The 24,833-nt window shown below is 47.7% G+C and overlaps 1 protein-coding gene across 3 annotated transcripts in view; it reads left to right on the top strand.

The window, feature by feature from the left end:
- ZNF335 (zinc finger protein 335) overlaps positions 1–24,833 on the top strand; it is a 141,506-nt gene that overhangs the window by 12,394 nt on the left and 104,279 nt on the right. For all 3 annotated transcript variants that reach the window (XM_029612212.1, XM_029612214.1, XM_029612213.1), the window contains exon 2: positions 19,418–19,664. In XM_029612212.1, coding sequence (XP_029468072.1) covers positions 19,449–19,664 — 216 coding nt within the window. In that variant the 5' untranslated portion in view covers positions 19,418–19,448. The remainder of the gene's footprint in view (positions 1–19,417; positions 19,665–24,833) is intronic.

Consider the following 24,833-nt stretch of genomic DNA (forward strand, 5'->3'; position numbering starts at 1 on the left):
CCAGGAAGGCATCAATGACTTGCAGAGAATCTCTGAGACAGATTTGCTGGCAACAAAAGGAGAGAGGCCTATTTTAATGGCCACATTTACTTCACAATGCAGGGATACTTGTTCTGCAGGAAAACCAGGATGCAAGCGTTTATCTTGCAGATGCAACAGAAACCAATGTGAAAAGGAGATCTTGTGAGGTGACAGTTTTGAATGAATCCTGGTGCCAAGCTCTATTCAAGACCCAGACTGTGAGGTGTTTACAATAAACAAAGAAGAACAACAGAAGACAAGAAGAGAATACTTGCATCAAAGCCAGCATGATACAGGAACTTGTTTACAGTGGGAGGAGAAACAGGGTTAGAAGAATTCTTAGTTGAGGGAGGTCCTCACAAGCATTTCCTATACAGGATAGATTGTCATGACAAACAGTATCATGTGTTTGTGGGCGGTTACACTTTTCTGGAAGCTTCGGGAAGGTTGTATTTAATTATATAAGTCAGAGCATGGCAGAGATTCAGGGAGATGCTACTTATTACAGATAGAGGGCAGATTGCATCTCACAAGAACACTTGTCTTTGCCTGTCTTTTTTAAAAAAGCCAAAATAAACTAAATTTTAAAACCTCTTGCTGAATTGCAGTGTTCTTGTGCCCTAAGCTATGAGTCCCAAAATTAGACAGGAGATGGGTATAGCCAGTGATCTGGTTCTTTTCTGATCTGCCATGTGGCCTGCACTCCTAGAACTGGAACCTCTGCACCAAAGGAAAGTATTTGTGTGCAGTGGCCATATGGAGGGTATATTTTTTATATTATTTCATAGAACACTCTACACATAGTCTAGTAAAGCAAAACTTAGTTTACTAAATTGTAAATATATGGATAGTAAATCAGCAAAGTAATATCAAAACTGAATACAGTAACAGTAAGCTGTACATAAATCAATACAGGTAAATAGGAGACAGACAGAAATAAAGATAGAAAATTAATCAAAGGACAACAAAGAACACGTCCCTTATGTCTTCCCTCTATGTAAGCTAGTGTTCTTGGAAACCTGGAAGACGCGGGCCTGGGGACTCTGAAAAGAACTACTTGCTCTCTGTTCCTTTCAGTTTATCCAGCTAAAATAAGCAAATGCAATGCCTTATATAGCCCTCTGCAAGCTAGGTGTTTCAATTTGCACTTTATCCAGGAAGGCATTTCAGTACTAGTCTTTGGAACTCCCATTTGGTAAGAGATACCAAATGTCTTTACTCATTATCAACTCATTGGTATCGGTACTAATCTTTAGCATTTGATCTTCCCATTTGTTAAAAGATACCAAATGTCTTTAGTCTTTGATCTCCCCAGGGACACCAGATGTTCCCTGGGGCTATCCCAGCTCTTCTGTTGCCAGGATGTCCCAGGAAGGACGTGATAATGTGATGTCTTTATACAGTTCCTGTACTTAAATTATATGCGATATATTGATCCACACGCATCAATCATTAGAGCCTGTTCTGATCCATAGCGCTCTATTCACGGTACAAAGTCTTCCGGGGATCCAGCTAAGCTGCCTAAAATTATCTTCAGAGAACCAATAGAACAGGGGATCATGTGCTCGGGCCTCCCATTTGCCGCAGGGAACCTGTCCCATGTAATGTTCAAGGGGATGGATCTTGAGACATTGGAGGATTCCGATGGGGAATTGGCTTTCTCACTTCTAGAAAGGGAGAAATTGCATATAATTGAGAGCCACTTCGGACTCTGCTCAGATTTTTTTTCTTTTTTCACAGAGATGTCTTGCTGAGTTTTGTTGGCTCAGACCCTGAACACGCTTGGTGTGGCCAGAGGTCAATTTTAAATTGTGTCCTGTTGCTTTCCTCTCTGTATCCAATTCAAGAGATATTGAATTTAAAGAAGGTAAATACGGCTCTCAAGGTTCTCTGTTTCCACATGGAAACTCTGAGATCCAGCTCCAAGGTCCGTCATTGCAGCGGTAAGTAAGGGAGAGATCTTGGCATCTCTTGCCTTGACAGAGATGTATCTGCATATAGCTATCAGACCAGAGAATCAGAAATTCCTGAGGCTCATGGTCCTAAGGGAACATTTTCGGTTTCGAGCCTTTCCCTTTGGCTGGCATTGACTCCACTTACCTTCAACAAGGGTGGTGGTGGTGGAGGAGGGGGCAGCCGCATTGCAAAAGGAAGGTGTGTTGGTGCATCCATATCTGAATGACTGACTTAATTATGCAAAATCAGAGGACCTCTGTCGATAATCAGTACAAAAGGTACCGATGCGCTCGAAGTCTCTAGGACGAGTGGTGAACCCTAGCAATGTGCCATTTAGTCCTCTTTCAGACTTGAGATTCTGGGAGCTCAGTTTGACATGCTGGTGGAGAGAGTGTTACTCACAGAGAGAGATTGCTGAAATTGCAGTCAGATTAGGCTTCTACTAGAGCTTTCAGTGCCCAGGTTCTTTGATTATTTTCAGGTCCTGGTTTCTATGGCATCGACATTGAAATTAATGCATTGGGTGTTCACATATATATGTGGCCTCTGCAAGGGGCTCTTCTTTCCCGCTGGAATCCGTTATTGGAAGAGTTTCATCTTCCTCTTATATTAGAGGGGGAAGCCAGTCTTTTCACGTAGGTAAGCAGCATGAATTAGCCATGCTGTCTGGGTACATCCTCTGTGCCACTAGGTGGCGGAGCTCTCAAAGTCTAGTAAATTCTTTTAGCCGGACGCTCCCATCCTGCTATATCCTGATAGGATTACCTCAGGCTCCTCAGTCTAAATTTTTCCGCGCAGCAGAGTGCGCAGAGCTCTCTACTTCTCACTAGCTTAAAAAAAAAAACATTTAGGAATCTACAGGAACAGAATCTAGTCCTTAGAGGATTGTGTGAGGCTCGGTTTGAACCACTAAAGAGAGCTACAGTTAAGGATTTGACTCTTAGTGGTTTTCTTGATGGCTATTTGTTTAGCTAGGAGACTTTCAGAGCTCCGGGGGCTGTCGTGTCAAGGTCCTTTTCTACAGAATTTGGATTCAAGGGTATCTTTATGCATAGTGCCTTCTTTTCTGCCTGAGATAGTCTCGGCATTCCATCTTAGACAGTGGAGCTTCCAGCTTTTCCAGATTTGAATTCCTCTATGCCTCATGCGGGGGAGCTTAGGCTCTTAGATGGGAGGCATGCATTATTGAGGTATCTAAAGGTCACTTATGATTTCCATAGTTCAGATCACCTGTTTGTACTGTGGAGTGGTCCAAAGAAGGGAAGTAAGGTATATAAAGCTACAATTATGCGGTGTCTGAAGGAAGCGATCGAGTAAACTTAATTTCTAAAGGGTGCCCGCTGCTGGGAGGTTTAGGAGCTCACTCGACTCATTCTCAGGTGACTTCCTGGGCTGAGTCACAACAGGTGTCTCCATATGAAATTTGCTGGGTAGCTACTGGGAAGTCGCTGCACACTTTTGCTAGGCATTATCGCTTGGATTTCAGGGCTCTGGCTTCCACGTGCTTTGGTGAGAGTGTTTTATGAGTGGAACTCTCCAGGTCCCACCCAAGTTAAGGGGAGCTTAGGTATATCCCAGGAGTCTGGACTGATCTGGGTATGTACAGAGAAAGGAAAATTGGTTCTTATCTGCTAATTTTCGTCCCCAAATTACCAGAGATCAGTTCAGAGACCCGTCCATTTAGTGGGGGGGGGGGAGTCCACTGCTTGTACTGTTACTTTGTATGTATATACTATATATATATAGTGCGGAGTTGTTGGAGGTTTTCAATGCTTATTTCTTATGTTAAATTTGGGAAATGAGTTTTCCATTGTCTTTTTAGGCAACTTCACCTTCTTCCAGCTTGCTGGAGGGGAGGGAGTTTGCTTAGAAGGTTGCTTAAAAATTTATGGTTGTTGCTGTTATCTTGACTTGGGTCAGGTCAATACTGAGGGACTGCAGGTGGCACACTGGGTTATGTACAGTGTTAGTGAAAGTTTCTCTGTCTCCATCTGCTGGCAGGGAGGCAAAATCCAGAAGTCTGGGCTGATCTGTGGTACTAAAGGAATGAAAATTAGCATGTAAGATCCAATTTTCATATAAAAGTCATTCCTTCAGCCTGTAACCATAGGATCGCCTTTGATGATGCCCTCTCTTCCACACACATCCAAAGCACTGCTAGAATATATAATCCCATCTCATTTTGCTACACCAGTCCAGCCATGACTAGTGGGTTATCTCCCCATACCAGAAGAAGGAGGCAGACTAAACTCATTTCTTCTGTGACATCACAGCCATTACTTAGGGGTAATGCTAGCATAGGAGATACAGGATTTTCTGCCTCGAGCAGATAAATGTTACATTTGCCGGCTCTCAGGCTGTCCCTGCAAGTTAGTTCGCTCACCTGGTGCCACCAGCCCCACCGACATCAGCAACTCACATGGCTTGGATGCCGCCGCCATTGCCTCCCCCAGGCATGCGCACCAGCCTATGAAGGCCCCGCAGCAGAAACAGTTCTCCCCGTTGCACTCAGATGACATCATATGGCTGGGTATTTAAATCCCAGTTGTACAAAACAGCATTGCCTCTTTAATGGGTCGAGTACCTCCGATAGAGCGTGTTTGCCTTTGTCTCTTCAGCCTTACCCTAGCCTCGTCTCTCCTGCCTGGCCTGCCTCTTCCTCCTCGCCCAGCCTACCACTTTCTCCCTCTTGGATGGACTCCTGGTATTGACCTTAGCCTGACCTCTCATCACCTTTGGCGCCACCTGTCATTGACCTTTGCTTGGACTCTCACTACTCGTGAATGCGGCCGACCTCAGTCTGACCAGGATCTACTCTTCTGCCTAAGCCCCAAAGACTGCCACCTAAGATCTGCCATCCCTTGGAACCCAAAGGTTCAACCCAAGAGGAAAGGGGCTGATATAGTGAAGCTCCAGTTAAGTCTCTGTGCCTGCTGCTGCAACTGAACTGGGGTGAGGATAGTCCTACAGCCATCTTCCTCCAGGGCTTTCAGGACAAACTTGCAACATGGGAGGTTCCCATATCCTTATCCTTATCGCCTTAGAAGGGCGTATTGACGGAAGGTTTCAAGAGAGACCTCGAGAATAAAGTTCAGTGGCCTATTGTACTAGCACCCCGGTTCCAGCATCCACCTTTTCCACCTACATCTCAGGCTCCTAAGGTTAAGCCCCCAGAAAAACCCTTCCTGAGGAGAAGTTATGCAGAAGGCAGATAGGCCTATGCATGTACTTTGCAGATCACGGGCATCTCGTAGCTAACTGCCCTGTGAAACAGGGAAACTCTCATGCCTAGAGTTGACCGAGGAGGCAACCCTAGGCGGGACATCCTCTGCTCCCCAAATCATCGTTCCTGTGTCTATCACCATGGGACAAACCCACTTATTCTCAGAAGCATTTTTGGACTCCAGGCAAGGGAAACTTCAATGACCAAAGTTCTGTTTGTGTGTTATAGTATACCCATTGTTTCCTGAGCCAACATCTTGCAATCTCCTTGGTCTATGGAGACCCCCTCCTGGGGCAGCTCACAGAGAGGACAATTCCCCTGACTTTCCACACAGATCTTGTGTACTCCCAAGACCATCATCAACGTCATTCCACAAGAAGTCAACCCTATAATTCTGGGACTTCCCTGGTTTCAAAAACACTATCCAACCATCAACTGGTCCTTTGCTGGAATTGGCCAGGTGGTGCATGTCCTTTTTGTCTACTTGTCTTGCCTATGTGACTCCCCCAACCCATCTGACCTTTGCAGCCACCCAAACAAGACTTCCTACTCAGTATGCCGAATTTCAGGACGTCTTCTCCAAGCAACAGGCGGAGACGCTACCTCCACATTGTTCCTATGATTGTGATATTTAGCTCCTACCTGGTAAAGAATCTCCTTAAGGAAGGCTATACCCCATCTTGGAGCCAGAGACCAAGGCCATGAATGACTATATAAAAGTAGGAGGAGTAGTCTAGTAGTTAGAGCAGCGGGCTATGAACCACAGAAACCAAGGTTCAAATCCCACTGCTGCTGCTTTTGACCTTGGGCAAATCACTTTACCCTCCATTGTGTCAGGTACAAAATTAGATTGTAAGCCCCCTGGGGATAGGGAAATACATACAGTACCTGAATGTAATCTGATTGGAAGTGCCGAAAAGCAGAATATAAAAATCTAAAATAAATATATTCAGGAATATCTAGCAAGAGGCTTCAACTGCCTTTCTCTCTCTCTCTCTCTCCCCCCCCCCTCCCCCACTGGAGCGGGCTTCTTTGTTGCAAACAAGAATGGAACACTCCAATCCTATGTTGACTACAGGGTCCTTAATGCCATTAGAAAAAAGGATCGCTACCCTGTACCTCTTATATCCGAACTGTTTGACTACCTTCAAGGTGCCCAGGTCTTCACAAAACTCAGTCTTACAATCTCATCCATATTAAACATGGACACGTGTGGAAGACTGCTATTAATATCAGAAACGAGCACCATGAATACTCAGTAATGCCCTTTGGGCTTTTCAGTGCCCCAGCAGACTTCCAAAAAATAGTGAACGACATCTTTTGGGACCATTTATAGTCCTCCGTGATAGCCTTATCTGGACAACATCCTTCTCCAAGTCTCTGACCTCACAATAGACTACATGTGAAACAAGTACTCTAGCGCCTGTGCAAACACCACTTGTACACCAAATTAGAAAAATGCCTTTTCCCTGTACGTACCCGGATCAGTCCAGACTCCTGGGTTTTGCCTCCCCTCCAGCAGATGGAGACAGAGAAGTTTTGACAGCCTCTGCCCTATACCCTGAGGTGCCACCCACAGTCCATCAGTATTTCTCTGTCTCCAGCAGATGGTGGAGGTGCAAAACTCACAGTCTGTACTGATTACTTAGGCTGATACAGTACAGTGCGCTCCAACGGAGTGCACTGTTAACCTGTCATTGGACGCGCGTTTTTCCTTACCCCTTATTCAGTAAGGGGCGGAAAATGCGTGTCGAACCCGCCGAACCTAATAGCGCCCTCGACATGCAAATGCATGTTGATGGCCCTATTAGGTATTCGTGCGCGATTCAGAAAGTAAAATGTGCAGCCAAGCCGCACATTTTACTTTCAGAAATTAGCGCCTACCCAAAGGTAGGCGCTAATTTCTTCCGGCACCGGGAAAGTGCACAGAAAAGCAGTAAAAACTGCTTTTCTGTGCACCCTCCGACTTAATATCATGGCGATATTAAGTCGGAGGTCCCGAAGAGTAAAAAAAGTTTAAAAAAAAAATTTGAAGTCTGCCAGCGGCTGTCTGGTCGAAAACCGGACTTCAATTTTGCCGGCGTCCGGTTTCCGAGCCCGTGGCTGTCAGCGGGCTCGAGAACCGATGCCGGTAAAATTGAGCGTCGGCTGTCAAACCCGCTGACAGCCGCCGTTCCTGTCGAAAAGGAGGCGTTAGGGATGCGCTAGTGTCCCTAGCACCTCCTTTTGCCCATTTCTACCGCCGGGCCTCATTTGAATAGTGTATTGCGCGCACAGGCGAGTGGCCTGTGTGCGCGCTGGGAAAGTGGGCGTTCGTCCGCTCTCCCACGGACTTTACTGAATCGGCCTGTTAGAAAAGAAAGATTGTAGACAGATTAGATTTAAAAACAAAAACAAAAAACAGGACAATCAAGGATTTTGAGGAGAATTCCAGGTGAAAGGAGGTACAGATCCTTCAGCCTCCCAGCAGGGTTGGCAGGTCCTGAGGGGACCATCCCCCCCCTGGTATCTGAGGCAGCTGCGGCTGGGGGTTGAAGACCTTATCACCAACTTAAAGCAGCACCTGTGGTGATACCGGGGAGCCTGGATCACTCACCCGAGAGGGACCAGGACTCAGAGGAGGCAGGTTCTTATTATTTATAAAAATAAAAAAAAAAAATCAAGCCGGTCACAGTTGTTTGCGTGCACTCTCCCTTCCCTTGTTTGCCGTGGGTATTTTTGGCGCCTGTTGTGTTAGTTTCGCTGAATCTTGTTTCCTGCTTCACTGTGCTAGCGGGGTCAAGAAGATTTTTGAAGTTTTGGCTCTGGGAGTCCGAGCAGCAATATGCAATAATTTTTCCTTGAGAGCCGGCCTTCGCTGGGTACAGCAGCTACAGGCCAACGAAGCACTGTCGGAGGAGGAAGCCCTTCAGGTGGGTCGTCTTGAGGCTGTGATCGCTTACAGTGCAGATGCCCTTTATGATCTGTTGAGAATGTCTGCTAGATCCATGGTTTCCGCTGTCTCGGCGCGTCGCCTGCTTTGGTTGAGAAACTGGTCAGCGGATATTTCTTCCAAAGCAGCTAGGCTCTCTGCCCTTTAAGGGCAAGTTGCTCTTTGGCAAAGACCTGGAAGATATTCAATCCCTGGGGGAGAATAAAGTTCACCAGCTCCCGGAAGATAGACCCAGGTCAAGAGGTTGCTTTTCGTCTCGTTCTTGGTACTGTGGGAGTTGGAGGTCTCGGGCTCCTTGGTCTGCTGCTTCCTCTTTTAGACAAAATCCTAATAGACAGCAGTCTTGGACGAAGTCCTTTCGCGGGCGGCGTTTCAGTAGGTCGGGTGGTACCCAAGCGGCACAGGGGGAGGTTAGCCTCAGCAATGATGTGCGGCCAGTCCATTCCTCGGTAGCGATGGTAGGGGGCAGACTGTCTCTGTTTTACGAGGAGTGGACTAAACTCACATCGGACCAATGTGTCCTCTCTGTGATAAGACAAGGCTACACTTTAGATTTTGCACGCCGCCCCCAGCACCAGTTTCTGGTCTCTCTATGCGGTTAAGCAGCAAAGCGGCGAGCGGTAAAAGGGACTTTGCAGCGCCTTTTAGAGATTGGCACGATTGTACCGGTTCCTCCAGCAGAGCAGCGGAAGGGCCAGTACTCCATTTACTTTATGGTACCCAAAAAAGAAGGAATGTTCATGCCCATTCTCGACTTAAAAAGAGTCAACAGATGCCTTCGAATCCCTCGATTCCGCATGGAGACGTTATGGTCAGTCATTGCTTCCGTAAGAACAGGGGAGTTTCTGGCGTCCTTAGATCCGACGGAGGCATATTTACACATCGGAATTCGGACAGATCACCAGAAGTTCCTCCGGTTCTCTATCCTGGGACATCATTATCAGTTCCAGGCTTCGTCTTTCGGGTTGGCTACTATGCCCAGGATGTTCACCAAGATAATGGTGGTGGTGGCTGCGCAGCTACGATGGGAGGGATTGTTGGTACATCTATACTTGGACGATTGGCTGATTCGGGCAAAATCAGAAGAGAGTTGCTGGTTGGCTATTCACAGTGTGCTTCAATTGTTGCCAAGAATCGTCTGATCCCCTCCTAGTCATTGGAGTTCCTGGGGGCTCTGTTAAACATGCAGCGGGGCAGAATGTTCCGCACGACAGACCGCATTGTGAAGCTTCAAGGTTAAATTCAAGTCTTGTTGTTCAAACATCCTCTGCGAGTCTGGGATTATTTGCGGGTTCTGGGTTCCATGACATCTTCTCTGGAATTGGTTCCGTGGGTCTTTCCTCATATGCAACCTTTATAGTCAGCCCTTCCTTACTGAACATACCACCAAAACCCCTTACCCACCCTTCTGTCGCCTTCTGCGTTGAATACTACAATGAGCTCCCTGCATTCTGTCCATTGAATCTCTATCCCCCCCAATAGTCTGTTCAAAATTTACTTGCCCAGTTTATTTTCCTCCAGTGCTCTTACAACTATATAACTTTTCTACTCAAGTCAGAACATTGGTTTTCCATCCACCTCTGCATACACTTCATTTTTTTCATTTTAAAATGTATGTGTAAATTCTCTCATTAAAACTATATGCACCAAATGACAGCTCCTCGTTACCTTTCCTCTCTTATCCCCACCCCATACCCCTCCTTGTGGCCGCCATTCATTGGACAAACTGCTCTTATATAGTATCTGCCCTTGTGCTCCATTGCCAACATTCAAGTCTGTGCTTTCCACCTTGCTGTGCCATATCTGTGAAGCAACCTACCTGAATTGGTGCATCATGCTTGCTCACTGGCCATATTCAAGCCCTGCCTAAAACAGTTATCCTTTTTAGAATCTTAAACGCTGGCTCTTCCTGATCATAGCCTTGAGCACATCTACTACATTTACATGTACATCTACTACATTTAATATGTAGTTCTACTACACATTAAACTAAAGTGTGAAGAACAGATCCAAACAAATCCAGAAATGGCCATACATATGCCACTCTCTCCTTGGCAATCCAATATCTATTTGTATAAAAATCAGTTCCATCACCATTATGAATGTCAAAATACAGTACAGCATCAACAGAGCATAAATATCAGAGGGGTCTGGCATCGTTGCATCCACTTGTAGGTCTGCAAGAGATTGCATGTCCAGGAAAGCAGAAAGATTTCTTAGAGCAGTAACACCAGAGAAATATGTTTCTAGATAATATATGGGGCAGTTAAAACAAGCAAAGCAAAGTTAAAACAAGCAGATTTCTAGGTGATGGGCAATTTTCAAAGTAATTTATGCTGTGCGAACTTTCTCCATCTGCAAACAACCCTCCCTCAGTGTTACAGGGACCTGATATGCGCTGTCATGTCCACCTGCTTTATCTGGGGTAGGTTTTTGCTGAAAAAGTAGGTGCAAAGATTTGAAAATGGCATCTCCATGCTTGCTTTTCCATCCCCGACGTAAACACGCCCCCCCCCCCCCCCCCTCAATACAGGCAAAAGTAGCTGCATTGTAGAACATCGTGCAGGCTCTTAACCTTTTTGAGGGATGGGAGCTTTCAGACAACCAATTAACATGGGTAAGCCACTTTGAAAATTCCCTTTTCCCTGTACGTACCCGGATCAGACCAGGACAGCTGGGTTTTGCCTCCCTTCCGGCAGATAGAGACAGAGAAAAACTTCGAGTATGTCCCCTCTTAAGGCTAAGTGCTGCCTGCGTCTCTTCAGTATTTCTCTGTCTCCAGCAGATTGAGGTGGTGCAAAACCTGCAGTCTTGACCCGGTTGGGGGTCTCAAAAAAAAAAAAAAGAACAGTCTTGGAACATAATAGGCAGGACAGAAGAAGCAGCTTCCTCCCAGGGGGTTGGTAGGTTGCAGTGGGACCATCCCGTCAGGTAGTAGATGCTTCGGGAGCTGGGCTGGGAAGTCCGCCGCGCTCCCTTCGTTTGAGGCACCAGGGGTGAGACCGGTGATCCGGTCCCTCCCCCCCCTCCACCCCCTTACCCTTCTGGTGGGTATTTGGAGCAGCTTACTTTCAGCCGGTAGTGTATCTTTAAGAAAAAAAAAAAAAGGCAAACAGCTGACACCCAGAAGCAGGCTCGGCACAGGTGCTGTGTGCAGGTTGGTTATTTTTTCTTTTTCCCAGCTTTGCTTTCGCGACCGGCGCTGGGGAGGTGTTTTTTCTTCGGGGCACCTGTCGGACCAGCTCCTGCTCGCCGCAGCCATACCACGCGATACTCGCTGCTCTGCTTGTGGAGAGACTGCCTCGCACCTCGTTCAGGGGTATGTTTGCGTTGCCTCCCCGGTGGGGAGGGCTCGTTAAATGCTGCGCCAGGATTTTCTGGCGGTGCAGTTAAACGTCCTGCTTCATGTCTGTGCGGTAACAGTGACCATTTTGAAGACTTTTGCCGACGTTGGGCAGTGGATGTTTCATCTAAGGCTCAGCTCAGGGCCCTCCCCTTCAAGGGCAAGCTCTTGTTTGGCGAGGATTTGGAGCAGCTGATAAAGTCCTTGGGCGACAACAAGGTCCATAAGCTGCCTGAGGTCAGGCCTAAGAGCACTCGTGGTTTTTTTCCATCACGTGCTCGTTTCTGAGCGCAACGACTCTTCCACCAGAACAGGGTGCCTGGCCCAGCCACCCGTCAGCCTTCAGGGCAGTCGCAGCCCTGGTCTCAGTCCTTTCGTGGCCGTCAAGCAGGTCGGGAGGGTTCGGCCCAAAGTTCTTTTGGTACCTTCACAATGAGATCCGGCTGATCCATTCCTCTATCCCAGCCATCGGTGGGACGGCTGTCCCTCTTTTTTCGAGGAATGGGTGAAGATTACATCAGACCAGTGGGTTCTAAGCATTATCGAACTCTGTTATGCTTTAGAATTTGCCCGTCCTCTCAGAGATCTCCTCATGGTCTCACCTTGTGGCTCTCCAACAGAGCGGCAGATCATCCATCAGACCCTCCACAGGCTGCAATCCCTAGGGGCTATTGTTCCCGTTTCCGATGAAGAACAGGGAGCGGGACGCTATTCCATCTACTTTTGTTGCCCAAGAAGGATGGTTCCTTTCGGCCCATTCTGGATCTCAAGGGGGTGAACAAGGCTCTCAAGGTACCCCATTTCCGAATGGAGACCCTACGGTCTGTCATTGCGGCGGTGTGCAGTGGCAAGTTCCTGTCCTCTTTAGACCTGACAGAAGCGTATCTGCATATCGGAATCCGCAAGGAACATCAGAAGTTCCTTCATTTCCTGCTCCTTGGCAGACACTTTCAGTTCTGTGCCCTACCATTTGGTTTAGCGACAGCAACAGCGCCGCGTAGATTTACCAAAGTCATGGTGGTGGTGGCAGTGGCTCTCCGCAGGGAGTGGGTGTTGGTTCACCCTTACCTGGACGATTGGCTCATCCGAGCGAAGTGGCAGTACAAACGGTTCTGGACAGGCTGATGTCACTTGGTTGGATCGTCAATTATGCCAAAAGTCATCTTATTCCCTCACAGACTCTGGATTTTCTAGGGGCTCAGTTCGATACTCGAGTGGGTAAGGTTTTCCTTATGACAGAGCACATGGACAAGCTGCAGTCTCAAGTACGTCACCTCCTGGACCTCCCAGCGCCCAGAGACTGGGATTATTTACAATTCCTTGGCTCCATGGTGTCCACTCTGGAGTTGATTCCGTGGGCCTTTGCGCATATGCGACCATTACAAACAGCGTTACTGTCCCGCTGGGATCCGATATCAGAGGAATTCCATTTCCCCTTACCACTCCCAAACTCCGCCAGATCCAGTCTTGGCTGGTGGCTGGTCTTGGAGCATCTGACATGTGGGGTGGACCTCGAGATACCTCAGTGGGCGATAGTCACCATGGATGCCAGCCTATCCGGTTGGGGAGCAGTCTGTCAGTCTCAATCGGCCCAGGGATGGTGGTTGGCGGTCAATCGTCTGGAGACCAGGGCCGTACAGCTGGCGTTGCAGTGTTTCCTTCCACTTCTCCGCTACAGGGCCGTGAGGGTTCTCTCAGACAATGCGATGATGGTGGCTTATATCAACCACCAGGGAGGACCAAAAGTCATCCGGTGGCCCTCGAAGAGCAACATCTAATGGCCTGGGCAGAACAACACTTATCCTTGCTGGTGGCGTCACCCATTGTGGGGGTCGACAACATTCAGGTGGGCTTTCTCATCCGCCAAATACTGGATCCTGGAGAGTGGGAGCTCTCATTGGACGCAATGTCCCTCATCACCCGCTGATAGAGGGTGCCCCATCTCGATTTGATGGCAACTCGGGAGAACGCCAAGGCCTCCTGCTTCTTCAATCGCAGATGGGAACACAGAGTGGAAGGGGTCGATGCCCTGGTGCTCCCGTGGCCAAAAGATATGTTGCTGTACAAGTTCCCTCCGTGGCCTCTCATAGGCAAGATTTTCTGGCGAATAGAGATTCATCCAGGGTAGATAATTCTCGTGGCCCCGGTGGCCCTGGTTTGCAGATCTCGTCAATCTCGCAGCGGACGGACCCCTATGGCTAAGCCATCTTCCGAACCTTCTGCAACAGGGTCCTATATTTTTTGACCAGGCGGATTGCTTCTGTCTAGCGGCCTGGCTTTTGAAAGGAGATGCTTGAGGAAAAAGGGATACTCTGAAACCGTGGTTGCCACTCTGCTTCAATCTCGAAAGACCTTGACTTCTATGACTTATGTCCAGGTCTGGAAGGTTTTTGAGTTGTGGTGCCTTGCTCATGGTGTTTTTCCCCGACGCGCCTCCGTGCCGCAAATCTTTGCGTTTCTGCAGAGCGGTCTTAGTAAGGGGTTGTCTGTTAGTTCCCTTTGTGTGAAGTTCCTGGGGGCAACTTTGGCAGTACACCCAAATGTGGTCCATTTCCTCCGGGGAGCTAAACATTTGAATCCTCCTGTCTGTCCAGTATGTCTTTCTTGGAATCTAAATTTGGTCCTCAAGGTCTTGTGACGCACCGTTTGAATCCACAAGAAGTCCACCCTGAAGGATCTCACCCTGAAGACGGTGTTTTTGATGGCAGTCTGTTCGGCCAGAAGGGTTTCCGAGCTACAGGGAACTGTTTCTGCATATCTCAGATTCGGGGGTTTCTCTAAGATCGGTGCCCTCCTTTTTACCCAGTTTCTGCCTTTCATGTGAACCAGTTGGTTGAGCTCCCTGCTTTTCATGACCTCGAGTAGGACAAAAAAGATATAATTGCGATGGAGAAGGTACAGAGAAGGGCTACCAAAATGATAAGGGGAATGGAACAACTCCCCTATGAGGAAAGACTAAAGAGGTTAGGACTTTTCAGCTTGGAGAAGAGACGACTGAGGAGAGATATGATAGAGGTGTTTAAAATCATGAGAGGTCTAGAACGGGTAGATGTGAATCGATTATTTACTCTTTCGGATAGTAGAAAGACTAGGGGGCACTCCATGAAGTTAGCATGGGGCACATTTAAAACTAATCGGAGAAAGTTCTTTTTTACTCAACGCACAATTAAACTCTGGAATTTGTTGCCAGAGGATGTGGTTAGTGCAGTTAGTATAGCTGTGTTTAAAAAAGGATTGGATAAGTTCTTGGAGGAGAAGTCCATTACCTGCTATTAAATTCACCTAGAGAATAGCCACTGCCATTAGCAATGGTAACATGGAATAGACTTAGTTTTTGGGTACTTGCCAGGTTCTTGTGGCCTGGATTGGCCACTTTTGGAAGCAGGATGCTGGGCTTGATGGACCCTTGGTCTGACCCAGTATGGTATTTTCAGTGGATTTCTGCAGGCACGGCAGTGCTTTACAGACAGAACTGGCCCTTTAGGAAATTGCATGCACACACACACTGTATGCATGTCCTGTTCCATGCATAGGGGAGAGGCGTTCCAGGAAATGGCATCTGAACAGGGTTGGGATTTACACGCATGCTTTTGGATTTAAAAAAATGTGTTTGCAAATTTTCTCAGCAAAGCTGTGTGCATCCAATACCAGGAGGAATTGTGTATATAGTTATGCCGGCATAATTTTCATAGCAGACTTCCGCGCGTGCGTCTCCTTTGAAAATTGTTGCTGGCTAACGTATGCGCGATGTTTAATGTCAGCCCCTTAGCCGGTAATCTTCCCATTTGTTTCTGCAGGTAAAATGCTGTTTTACTCACAGAAATTAGTGGTTTTCAAGTTGCCCACCCTGCGTGTGGGTAAAAGTATGCACGTGGGACCTGTATGTGGGTATTTTTACCAGCTGTGAGCAGAGGTGTTCGGGGGAGGGGGTTGGAGAGGAGTTTGCCCTTACACTCGCCTTTCCCCCTTAAAAAAAAAAAAAATGTAAATGTGTGTGTGGAGTTTTGGTGGGCATACCTTCTCTTTGTAAAAAGTACCCATGGGCTTTACACCAGTGCAGGCCTTTATAGATTACTCCACTGTAAATTTGTAAGTGAATCCTGCCACAGTTCTGCCAGCCTCATCGGAATGCCACGATGGCATCTCACTGATAACAGGAAAGTTAGGAAGCAAAGGTTAACAAACAAACAGTCAAAACGCTTTGAATGGGACTAACTTTTTATGTTTCTTGACACACATACATACAGTTGTTTATTTGAAAGCATGTTTCCACATGCATCCACACATGCTTTGGGCAGATTCCAAATTCAGCATTCACAAAGATATATTGTCCGCTGGGGAAAAAGAAGTAGCGTCGTTATGGAGGGGAATGGGTAAAGAGTCCAGAGAAAATGTGGAAGTGGAGGGGAAGGGAGAACAAAAGAAAAAAAGTGTAAAAAAGTTAAAGAAAATCAAAACATAAGAAAATAAAGCAAACTAAGAGTTAAAACAACTAAAAAAAAAACCCCCCAAAAAACCCCATTAAGTTATACCAGGGGAGAGCAAAGTTTTTGAGCCATGGCTCCCTTTCCATTCACGCAACTGGCTAAGGTCCCCCAAGATAGGTTACTATATATATATATATAGATAGATAGATATATAGATATAGATGTATATAACTGTGATCTCTCTCCCTGGGTAGGGTCCCGGCAGCAGCTGAGGCCTGAGGATGGCAGCTCTTCCTGGGTGGTGGAGAACTGCAACTGCTGCTCCCATGTCCAGTTCTGCCGCAGAGCAAGCAGCTCCCCACCCGGGTCTGCCGCAGCAGAAGCAGCTCCTCTCCCTTGCCCACCGAAACAGACGCATGGCTAAGCTGTGGCGTGCTTATGCTCTGGAAGCTCCCTCTCTGAGACTCGACAGCGAAGCCATTTTTTTCTTCCCTGATTGGGCAGCCAGTGTGCTCCCCTTCAGGATTGTTCAAGCCAGTTTGTTCACCCCGTGTTAGACCATCACAAAGGTATCACATTATATATTGTTTTGTTCCTATTTGTTAACCTTTAAGTGTAAATTCTCTCAGCAAAACCTTGCACACCCAATAGCAGGTGTATTTGTGTACATTTAGTTTTGCGGGGATAATTTCTAAAACAGACTGATACGTGTAAATCCACTTTGAAAATTGGTGTGACTTTGCACATGATTTAGCCAGCAAATATTCCCGTATGTTACAAGGTTATCCCCAAAATATACAGTAAAAAGACCAAGGACTAAGACTAAAGCACAGCCTTGAAGTAGCAAGTTGATGCAGTTTGGGGAATCTGGATAGTGCTGCTGCTGCTTTAAATGATTAATTTTTGATAGTTTGTTGTGTTTTATAAACTTCATTTTATTACGTATGTACTGCTGCTAGCTGCTTAGAGCCTCTACACAGGCGGCATATAAACCTGTGCAATAAATATTGCAAGAGCCATTGGGAAATCAAAGCAGGCAGTGTCCGAGTTCACCACCCTGTGCTCTGACCTCTGGAGAAAGGGACTTTAGCGATCTCAAAAGCTGATGTACCACAGCATTCTCGGATAATTCTTATCTTGGTCCAGTAGCAAACATCCTGAGCTGGTGTCCTCATCATGACACTGCACTGGCAGCCTGTCAAGATGCCTCTTGTTGAGGATATGAAAGAACGCTTTTACTAATGAGATATTGCAACTCTTATTATTACAGCTAAGATTCCTACTTTCTACTATTATACAGGTGCATAACATTTGCCTACTGCCACAGATTTTATTCACTACTGCTAAAATTAATTGTAATAGCATTTTGCCCATTAGAACATCAATCTGGTTACATTTGCTGTGGCCTCACCTCAGAAACCACTTGGCTTTCCGAGATCATAAGTTCTTGCTAATTAGATTATTTCAAATGAAAATTCTTCTTTCTGATGCTTGCAGTGCCCTTGAAACACAGCATTGTGATGTTTGTTCTTCATTTCTCTACTGCGTGCTTTCTGCTTTGCCCTTTAGCACAATCGGAAACAGCTGGATGTGCAGGTGTTCTGACCCAGAGAGGAAAAACATGCCAAAGAAAAATTCACACATTCATAGCACTACACTTGCCAGATTCAACAATGAGTGTTCGTGCTGACAGAATGGAAGCACAGGCAATCATGTGGCCAGCTGCAATGCAATGGTAGAATAAGCTAGCTGCTGGGTCTGTCTTGCAGGCTGCAAGTACTAGGGTTTGTTGGGTTTTTTTTTTTGGGGGGGGGGGGTTGGTTTTGTTTTTTGGTTTTTTTTAGAAGAAATGACTAGAAGGCCTAGTGGAAACACAGTTGCTTGTGTAACTGGATCTGAGCTAGATGTTCAGGCAATGGCCACACTAGTATTGCTGGCTATTTAGATTAATAAAGAGCTTTGTGGTTGGAGATAGGGGGAACTGGGAGGGAACTCAGTGGGGGATCTTCTATGCTTTTCTGCCCAAGATAGTGGAGTTCGAAGGAGGAATACAAAAGACTGTCCTGAATAAGGAGGTTACACTTTGTGACTGACAGCTGGGATGTATTCTTAGCAAAGTTGACAGGATAGAAGGGTGGACTGGATGAGTACCCTTGGCCTTTTTTATGCCATCATACTCTGTTATTTTGTTAGATGTTGTGACATAGAGATTTTTGGCATAAACAAAATTTGTAAAAGTAGAATGCACAAATTCAGCTCATCTCCGACTCCCTTCTGATCTGGATGATGTGTGCCCACTGCTTTTCAGCTCCTTCTAGTAGGAGGCTGTATCCTTACAGTCTTTCATTTGTTTGCAAATCAGCCTGAATGTGCCAAAAGAGGTGCAAATAGGTTGATGACCTGAATCCATGCAATTAAAAAATAAGATGAATCAGACCTGGGTAGTTTTCAACAGCTGCTTCAGATCATTCTGTGAGTTTCAGATATTAAAATCTTGGAAAGGGCTAGCCTGACAGCTCAGCAGCAGTGCTGTACAAAACCTAGGTTTGGTCCTGAGGTCTGACTTTGTTGCTCGGGCCAGCTGAGGCTGGGGATACCACAGAGGCAGTGTTCACAGCTTCTAGGGGAGGGAATCTCGGCTATTGTTCTACAGTGGTACTTAGAGTTCATGGTTGCTAGGATTCAGAGGGAGCTGTGGTCTGTGGTCCCTGGCTGAGAACCATCACTACTATGACTGAGCAGCAATGGAATGGGGATATAAAACTTAATAGTTTTGAACAAATATTCATGGTGGTGTAGACCAATACAGGCTGGTTTTGACTGAGCAGGAGGGAACTACCAGGTTAAAAATGCATGATTTGAAAAAGGAGCTGAAAATCAAGACTGATTCACCTGTTCTGTATAAGCCGGGTGTTTGCTCTCAGCATAGCCTTGTGGACACCATGGTGACATTTTGTGGTTTACGCTGGTATGTGTGATTTCTAGCTTATTGATGGAATCTTAACTTGACTTTCCTATAAGAAGTATGAAAATAACCTGCTGCATCTAGCTCCCAGCCAACAGGAGAGGCGAGTCTGTTCCTCTCCAAACTGATGAGAGTTCCCTGTAAAGAGACATTTCACATGTGCTGTAATCTTAGAGCTAAGATTGCCTCTTGCGGGGCTGCTTGTGCACCCCCAGCTGGAATGGAGCATCCTTTATTGGAAGTAGATATTTCCAGTCCTGGAGAGTCCTGCCAGTGTGCCCTTTGTACTGCTCAACCTATTGGGTTTACTACACACTTAATTGTGGAGAAAGAAGGTTGGTGTACAATAGGCTTCTTCACGCTAGGCTAGGGTAACTATATAGCAGACCATTTTCAACTAGTTGAAGTTTCTTAACTCCCATTCCTTAATATTCTCTGAGTTCTAGTTCCAATGCTACAGTGCTTTGAAATGTGAGTATAAAACCTGGAGTGAGTGAGTGCATGTCCCAATGTTTGTGTCCTCTGGCCATTCCATTTCTGTTCCCTGCAGGTGCAGACTGGGACTCCCTGCAGACTTGGGCATGGAGGAGGAGGAGAATGAAGTGGAGAGTAGCAGTGATGCGGCGCCTCGTGTGGAGCAAGAGGAACCATCGGAGAGCGGGATTGGCGTGGAGACATCGGAGGCTATGTCGGCAGACAGCAGTGACGCAGCAGCAGCACCTTGTCCATCTGAAGCGGATACTGGCACAGAGCCCATGGACACAGGGGTGGGACAGAGTTCTGATAGTGGCATGATGGTAATGGCTTCTCCCTCTCGTCCCATTACATTTAACCACCCAGCTCCTTGCTCTGTCATCCTCCTTCCCACCTTCACTTCACCAGATTCTGCCACTCAGAAATCAATAGCTCATTTTAACTTTTTATTTTGGCTTTCATTCAGTAAATTCTCTTGAGGATGTTGTAATACCTTAGAAGGAGGTGCCAGATCACCCATAATGGGTATGAATGGAGGAGCATTAAGTATTTTGTTGCTGTACCATGGAGAAAGTAAAATAGCCTGCAACAGTAATCCAACCAATATAAAAGCTTTGCATTATAAATTAAGAGGGCAGTTTGTAGCAAGTTATGCTCACAGACCTTCAAACTAATTTTCAAAGAGAAGTTACGTGGTTAGTTTCTTTTTGAAAATCAGCTTCAGCAAGGTCCATGGGTAGAAAGGTATCCATAGACTTTGCATCTGCTTTACCTGTAGGCAGAGTCCCTGTGAGGATTTGATACTAAAGGTCCGTATTAAAAAGTCATTTAGAAGGATATAAAAAGCTATCCATCTAAATGGCAAGTATGGCGAGGTCCATATTCAAAAGCTATTTAGATGGATAACATAATAGTTATCTGTCTAAATGGCTTATCCGGTTTATTCAGCCCTTATCTAGCTAAATTCTAACTGGCTAATAAGTTAGGTGGCTAGAATTTAGCTGGATGAGTTAGGAGCGGTCCAGGGATGTAATTGGAAGGAGTTGAGTTAGCCGGCTAAGTTAACCAGTTAACTCCGATATTCAGAGTTAGCCGGCTAACTAACTAAGATAGCTGGTTAAATTCAATACTGTGGCTGCACTGTTGAATATGCCTCCAAAGTTAGCCAGATAGGGCTGGGGTCTTTCAGGGATGCTGGTGCTGTTAATTTTCTCTCCTTCCTGTAGTCGGTCGGCTCAGCATCGAGGGGAGGACAGGCTCGCGTGGCTTGTGCTGTCCGTTCAGCGCTCGGACAGCAGCGGCTTTATTTTTTCTCCTGCTCTGTTTATTTTTAGCCATGAGCTGTGCCGTGTGCACGCCATGCCGACTCCCGCTGAGCACGGGAAATCCTGTCGGGCCTGCAGGGGGAGGCATTCTCGCCTCAATGCAGCCCTTCTCTGCCCGATCTGTGTCTCTGGAGGTGAAAGAGCCTTGACACAGATTCCCAGGGGCAGACCTTGCACTTGGGCTTCAGGCCATGTTCAAGAGGCCCCAGGAGGGGGCTCGGAGACAGTGGCCATTTTACCTCCACATGGCAGGAGCCCTGCCTTAGATGTGGAGAGCAGGGATTCCCCTCCCCTGCATCAAGTAACCCGCGGTGGCTTTTCCACAGATTTCGTTTTGCTGATGCACCTGGCCTATCTCTCCATTCAGGAGCTGGCGAATAAGTGACAGCCTCTCAGTCAGTCCAGATGGCCCATAAGAGATGTCAGTCTGAGGCGCCTCTGCAGAAGGGGGGCATTTTGTGCCTGTTGGGTCTCGAGCGTTCGCTTGCTGATGAAACTTCCTCTGAGGATTCTGAGGGCGCTGATCCGAGGGGTGATGATTCGCAAGGGCCGCAGGAGGACCAGGGTGCTAGGGAACAGATCCTGGGGCTGGGCCACTGGGGGACCTGGATACAGACGAGGTCCCTTTAATAGATGGGGATAACCCTAGAGTTGTTAGGTTATTTCACAAGGATGAATTGTGACCACTTATTTCTCATGTTCTGGAGGAACTGGGGGTTTAAGGTGACGCAAGAGGACTCTGACACGGAGGGGCTCAACCTGGTGTTGGAGGGGCTGCGTGGATCACCGAGGACATTTCCCTTGCCGAAGCAGGTGAAGAAATTGATTGACCGGAAGTGGGAATCCTCAGAATCCAGATTGAAGATGGCCAGGGCTATGACCAGGTTGTATCCCCTGCCTGAGATCATCTTAGAGATGTGGATGCAGAGGTATTAGCAGTAACAAAGAAGACGACCGTTCTGGTGGCAGGGTCGGCGGCTTTGAAGGATATCCAGGATCAGAAGCTGAAGATCCTGTTGAGGCTGTTTGAGGTCTCAGCTTTGAGCCTGAGGGCTATGGTCTGCACCAGCCTTATGCAGAGGACTTGTTTGTGCTGGGTGCAGAAGGTGCAGGAGTCCACTGGGGGTACCCTGGGGGCTACTGCCTGAAAGTGTGTGTGTATTATGTGGCTCACGCCCTCTATGATTTGCTTTGCACTTCGACTAGGAACATGGTGTCGGCGGTGGCCGAGCGAAGGCTTCTGTGGCTATGCATTTGGTCAGTAGATGTTTGGTCGAAGCCACAACTTGCTGATCTCTCTTTTAAGGGGCAGTTGTTGTTTGGTGAGGACCTGGAGAAGCTGATGAAGCATCTGGCAGACTCTAAGGGGAACAGGTTGCCCAAGGATAAGAAGGGCACTAAAAAATCCTTTCCTTCTCGTTCTCGTGAGATGAGGAGATTTCGTGCTAACAGAAGTTCATCCAGTTCTTCACAGAAGCAAGGTTTAGGAAGGCAGCAGTCCTTTCGGGGGACCCGTAGACCGGTCAGAGAGGGTTCCGGACAGGGATCCAGAGGTGTGAAGGCAGGCTGGTCCACTCCTTCTTCATGTCTTTCGGAGGCAGGTTGTCTCGTTTTTATGAGGAGTGGACCAGAATTACCTCAGACCAGTGGGTGCTGGAAGTAATAAGAGAAGGCTACGCGTTGGAATTTTCTCAACCCCTCAAGGAGGCCTTCGTAGTGTCCCTTTGCGCTTCGCCCGCCAAGCGAGTGGTGGTGCAGGACACTCTGCCATGTCTGCAGTGATTGAAAGCCATTTTCCAGGTACTGCTCGGGGAGCACGATCAGGGAAGGTATTCCATGTATTTCGTGGTTCCCAAGAAGGAGGGTTCGTTTCAGCCCATTCTGGATCTCCAAAGGGTCAGTGTGACATTTCATGTTCTGCGTTTCCAAATGGAAATGTTGCAAACAGTGATTGCAGCAGTGCACAAAGGGGAGTTCCTGGCCTCTCTTGATCTGATGGAGGCATATCTCCATATTCCCATCAGGACAGATCATCAGAGACTTCTGCAATTCATGGTGCTGGGAGAACATTTTCAATTTTGAGCCCTGCCCTTCAGATTGGCTACGGCGCCGAGTACATTCACAAAGGTGATGGTAGTAGTGGCAGTGGCCCTCAGAAGAGAGGGGATACTGGTTCATCCTTATCTCGATAATTGGCTTATTACGGCAAAGTCGGAAGCGGAATGTTTCGCCTCCATTCGGTGTGTGACGGAGCACCTGGAGTCCCTAGGCTGAGTGATAACCGGGCAAAGAGTCTGCTGGTTCCGTCTCAGTCCTTGAACTATCTGGGTGCGAGATTCAACACTCTGGTGGGCAAGGTATTCCTCACCCTGGAAAGGATTCTCAAGCTGCAGTCACAAGTGGTTCGTCTGAGAGACCTGCCGGTTCCCAAGGTCTGGGATTATTTACAGCTACTAAGGTTCATGGCATCTACGGTAGATCTGGTGCTATTGGCCTTTGTGCTCATGCATCCCTTACAGAAAGCTCTCCTATCATGTTGGAATCTGATGTCTGAGGAGTTTCAGGTGCCAAAGAAAATCAAAATAAGATTAAATCTTACCTCTACAGACGAGCCCAGCTCTCCTGCGGTGACACCCATTGGGTCCCTCCCCCAGTTGAGAATTCCCGAGGTGATTTCCGCGATCCCTCGGAGGTAAGCCTCGGACCGGCAGCCGACCCTCGGTGGGGACCTAGCCCCCGACATCGGGTAAGGCTGAGAGGCAGCGGGTGCAACTTCGAGCGCAGCGGTAAAGGTATTTTCCCTCTCCCCCTGCAACCGGAGACCGCCCGGAATGAGACCAGGAAGTGCTGAGACAAGGTAAGGTAGAAATCTATTTAAAAGTCTCCAGTCTCCGAAGCTCGAGGAGTTGCAAAGGTCGCCAGCCGGGACCAGTGCCACCGGGTTGATCTGCCCTAGCAGGGCTAGACCTCAGTTAGATCCGAGGGTTCTCCCACATGGAGACCCTCCAAGGTGGTCGCCATATTGTCAGCGTGGTCGCTGTCACCATTTTGATCTGTTCGCCGCCCTGTCCGCCGTTCCATTCTGTGCACAAGCGACGCGTGCAGCCACGCGCTTACTGTGCCGGGCGCATAACTTCGATCTGTGCACACAACAGCGCGCACATCTCCTGAGCACGCACCAAATCTACACGCACAACTTCGTCGCACCGGAGCGCATAACTGTATTTTACGCGCACAAGCCATGGCACCACCGGAAAAGAAACCCAAAGCTCAGGGCTTTTGCCCTGCATGCCACATTAGAGCTGCATAGCACGAGGAAGCCACGACCCTGTGTATACAGTGCGAAGAGGTCCTAGGGGATCCATCTCATGGCCCTCCCCAGCCGGTACCGAGCTCCAGGCTCTTGAACAGTACGCCGGACCTAGAATTGCGCAGGGGCCCCCCAGGTCCACAGCGCCTCTTAGTCTAGACCCAGCATCTATCTCCTGGGTGGAATTCTTCAAAGGTCTGTATACCTTCGTCCACATGCAACCGTGGCCTCCTATAATGTGGCCACGAGCTTCACCAGAGGACCTCAACGGCTTGGGACCCTCTATGCCCAGGGAAGTGATCCCACCGTCCAGAAGCCCCACCTTCAGGGATACGGACGACTCAGATGAGGATTCAGAACCCCTGGAGGAAGGGGAACTCCCTCCGGGGACAGAGCCCCACCAAACCATGAGATTCTTCTTCACCAAGGACAAGCTTCCATACCTGGTCACACACAGCTTAAAAGAGCTTGCTATCCCAGGCACAAGTGCCTCAGGGGAACCTAAGACGAACCCCCTACTAGAGGGACTCTGTCAGACCTCCCATCATTTCCCACTATTACAAGCCGTCAAGCAGCTAATTGACCTGGAATGGGATGCCCCGGAAACTACGTTCAAAGGGGGACATGCTCTGGCAGCCATGAACCCTCTGGACCCAGCCGCCAAAGATCTCCTGGCATGTCCGAAAGTGGATGCCATGGTCTGTGTGGTCTCGAAGCGCACTACTATCCCGGTGGAGGGAGGAGCAGCACTCAAGGATGCTCAAGACAGACGTCTGGAATCTATCCTCAAACAGTCCTTTGACGTCTCCGCTATGTCTTTACAGATCGCGGCCTGCTGTGCCATGGTGACACGCGCC

This window comes from Rhinatrema bivittatum, chromosome 8 (assembly GCF_901001135.1).
Source record: "Rhinatrema bivittatum chromosome 8, aRhiBiv1.1, whole genome shotgun sequence".
Lineage (NCBI taxonomy): Eukaryota > Metazoa > Chordata > Amphibia > Gymnophiona > Rhinatrematidae > Rhinatrema > Rhinatrema bivittatum.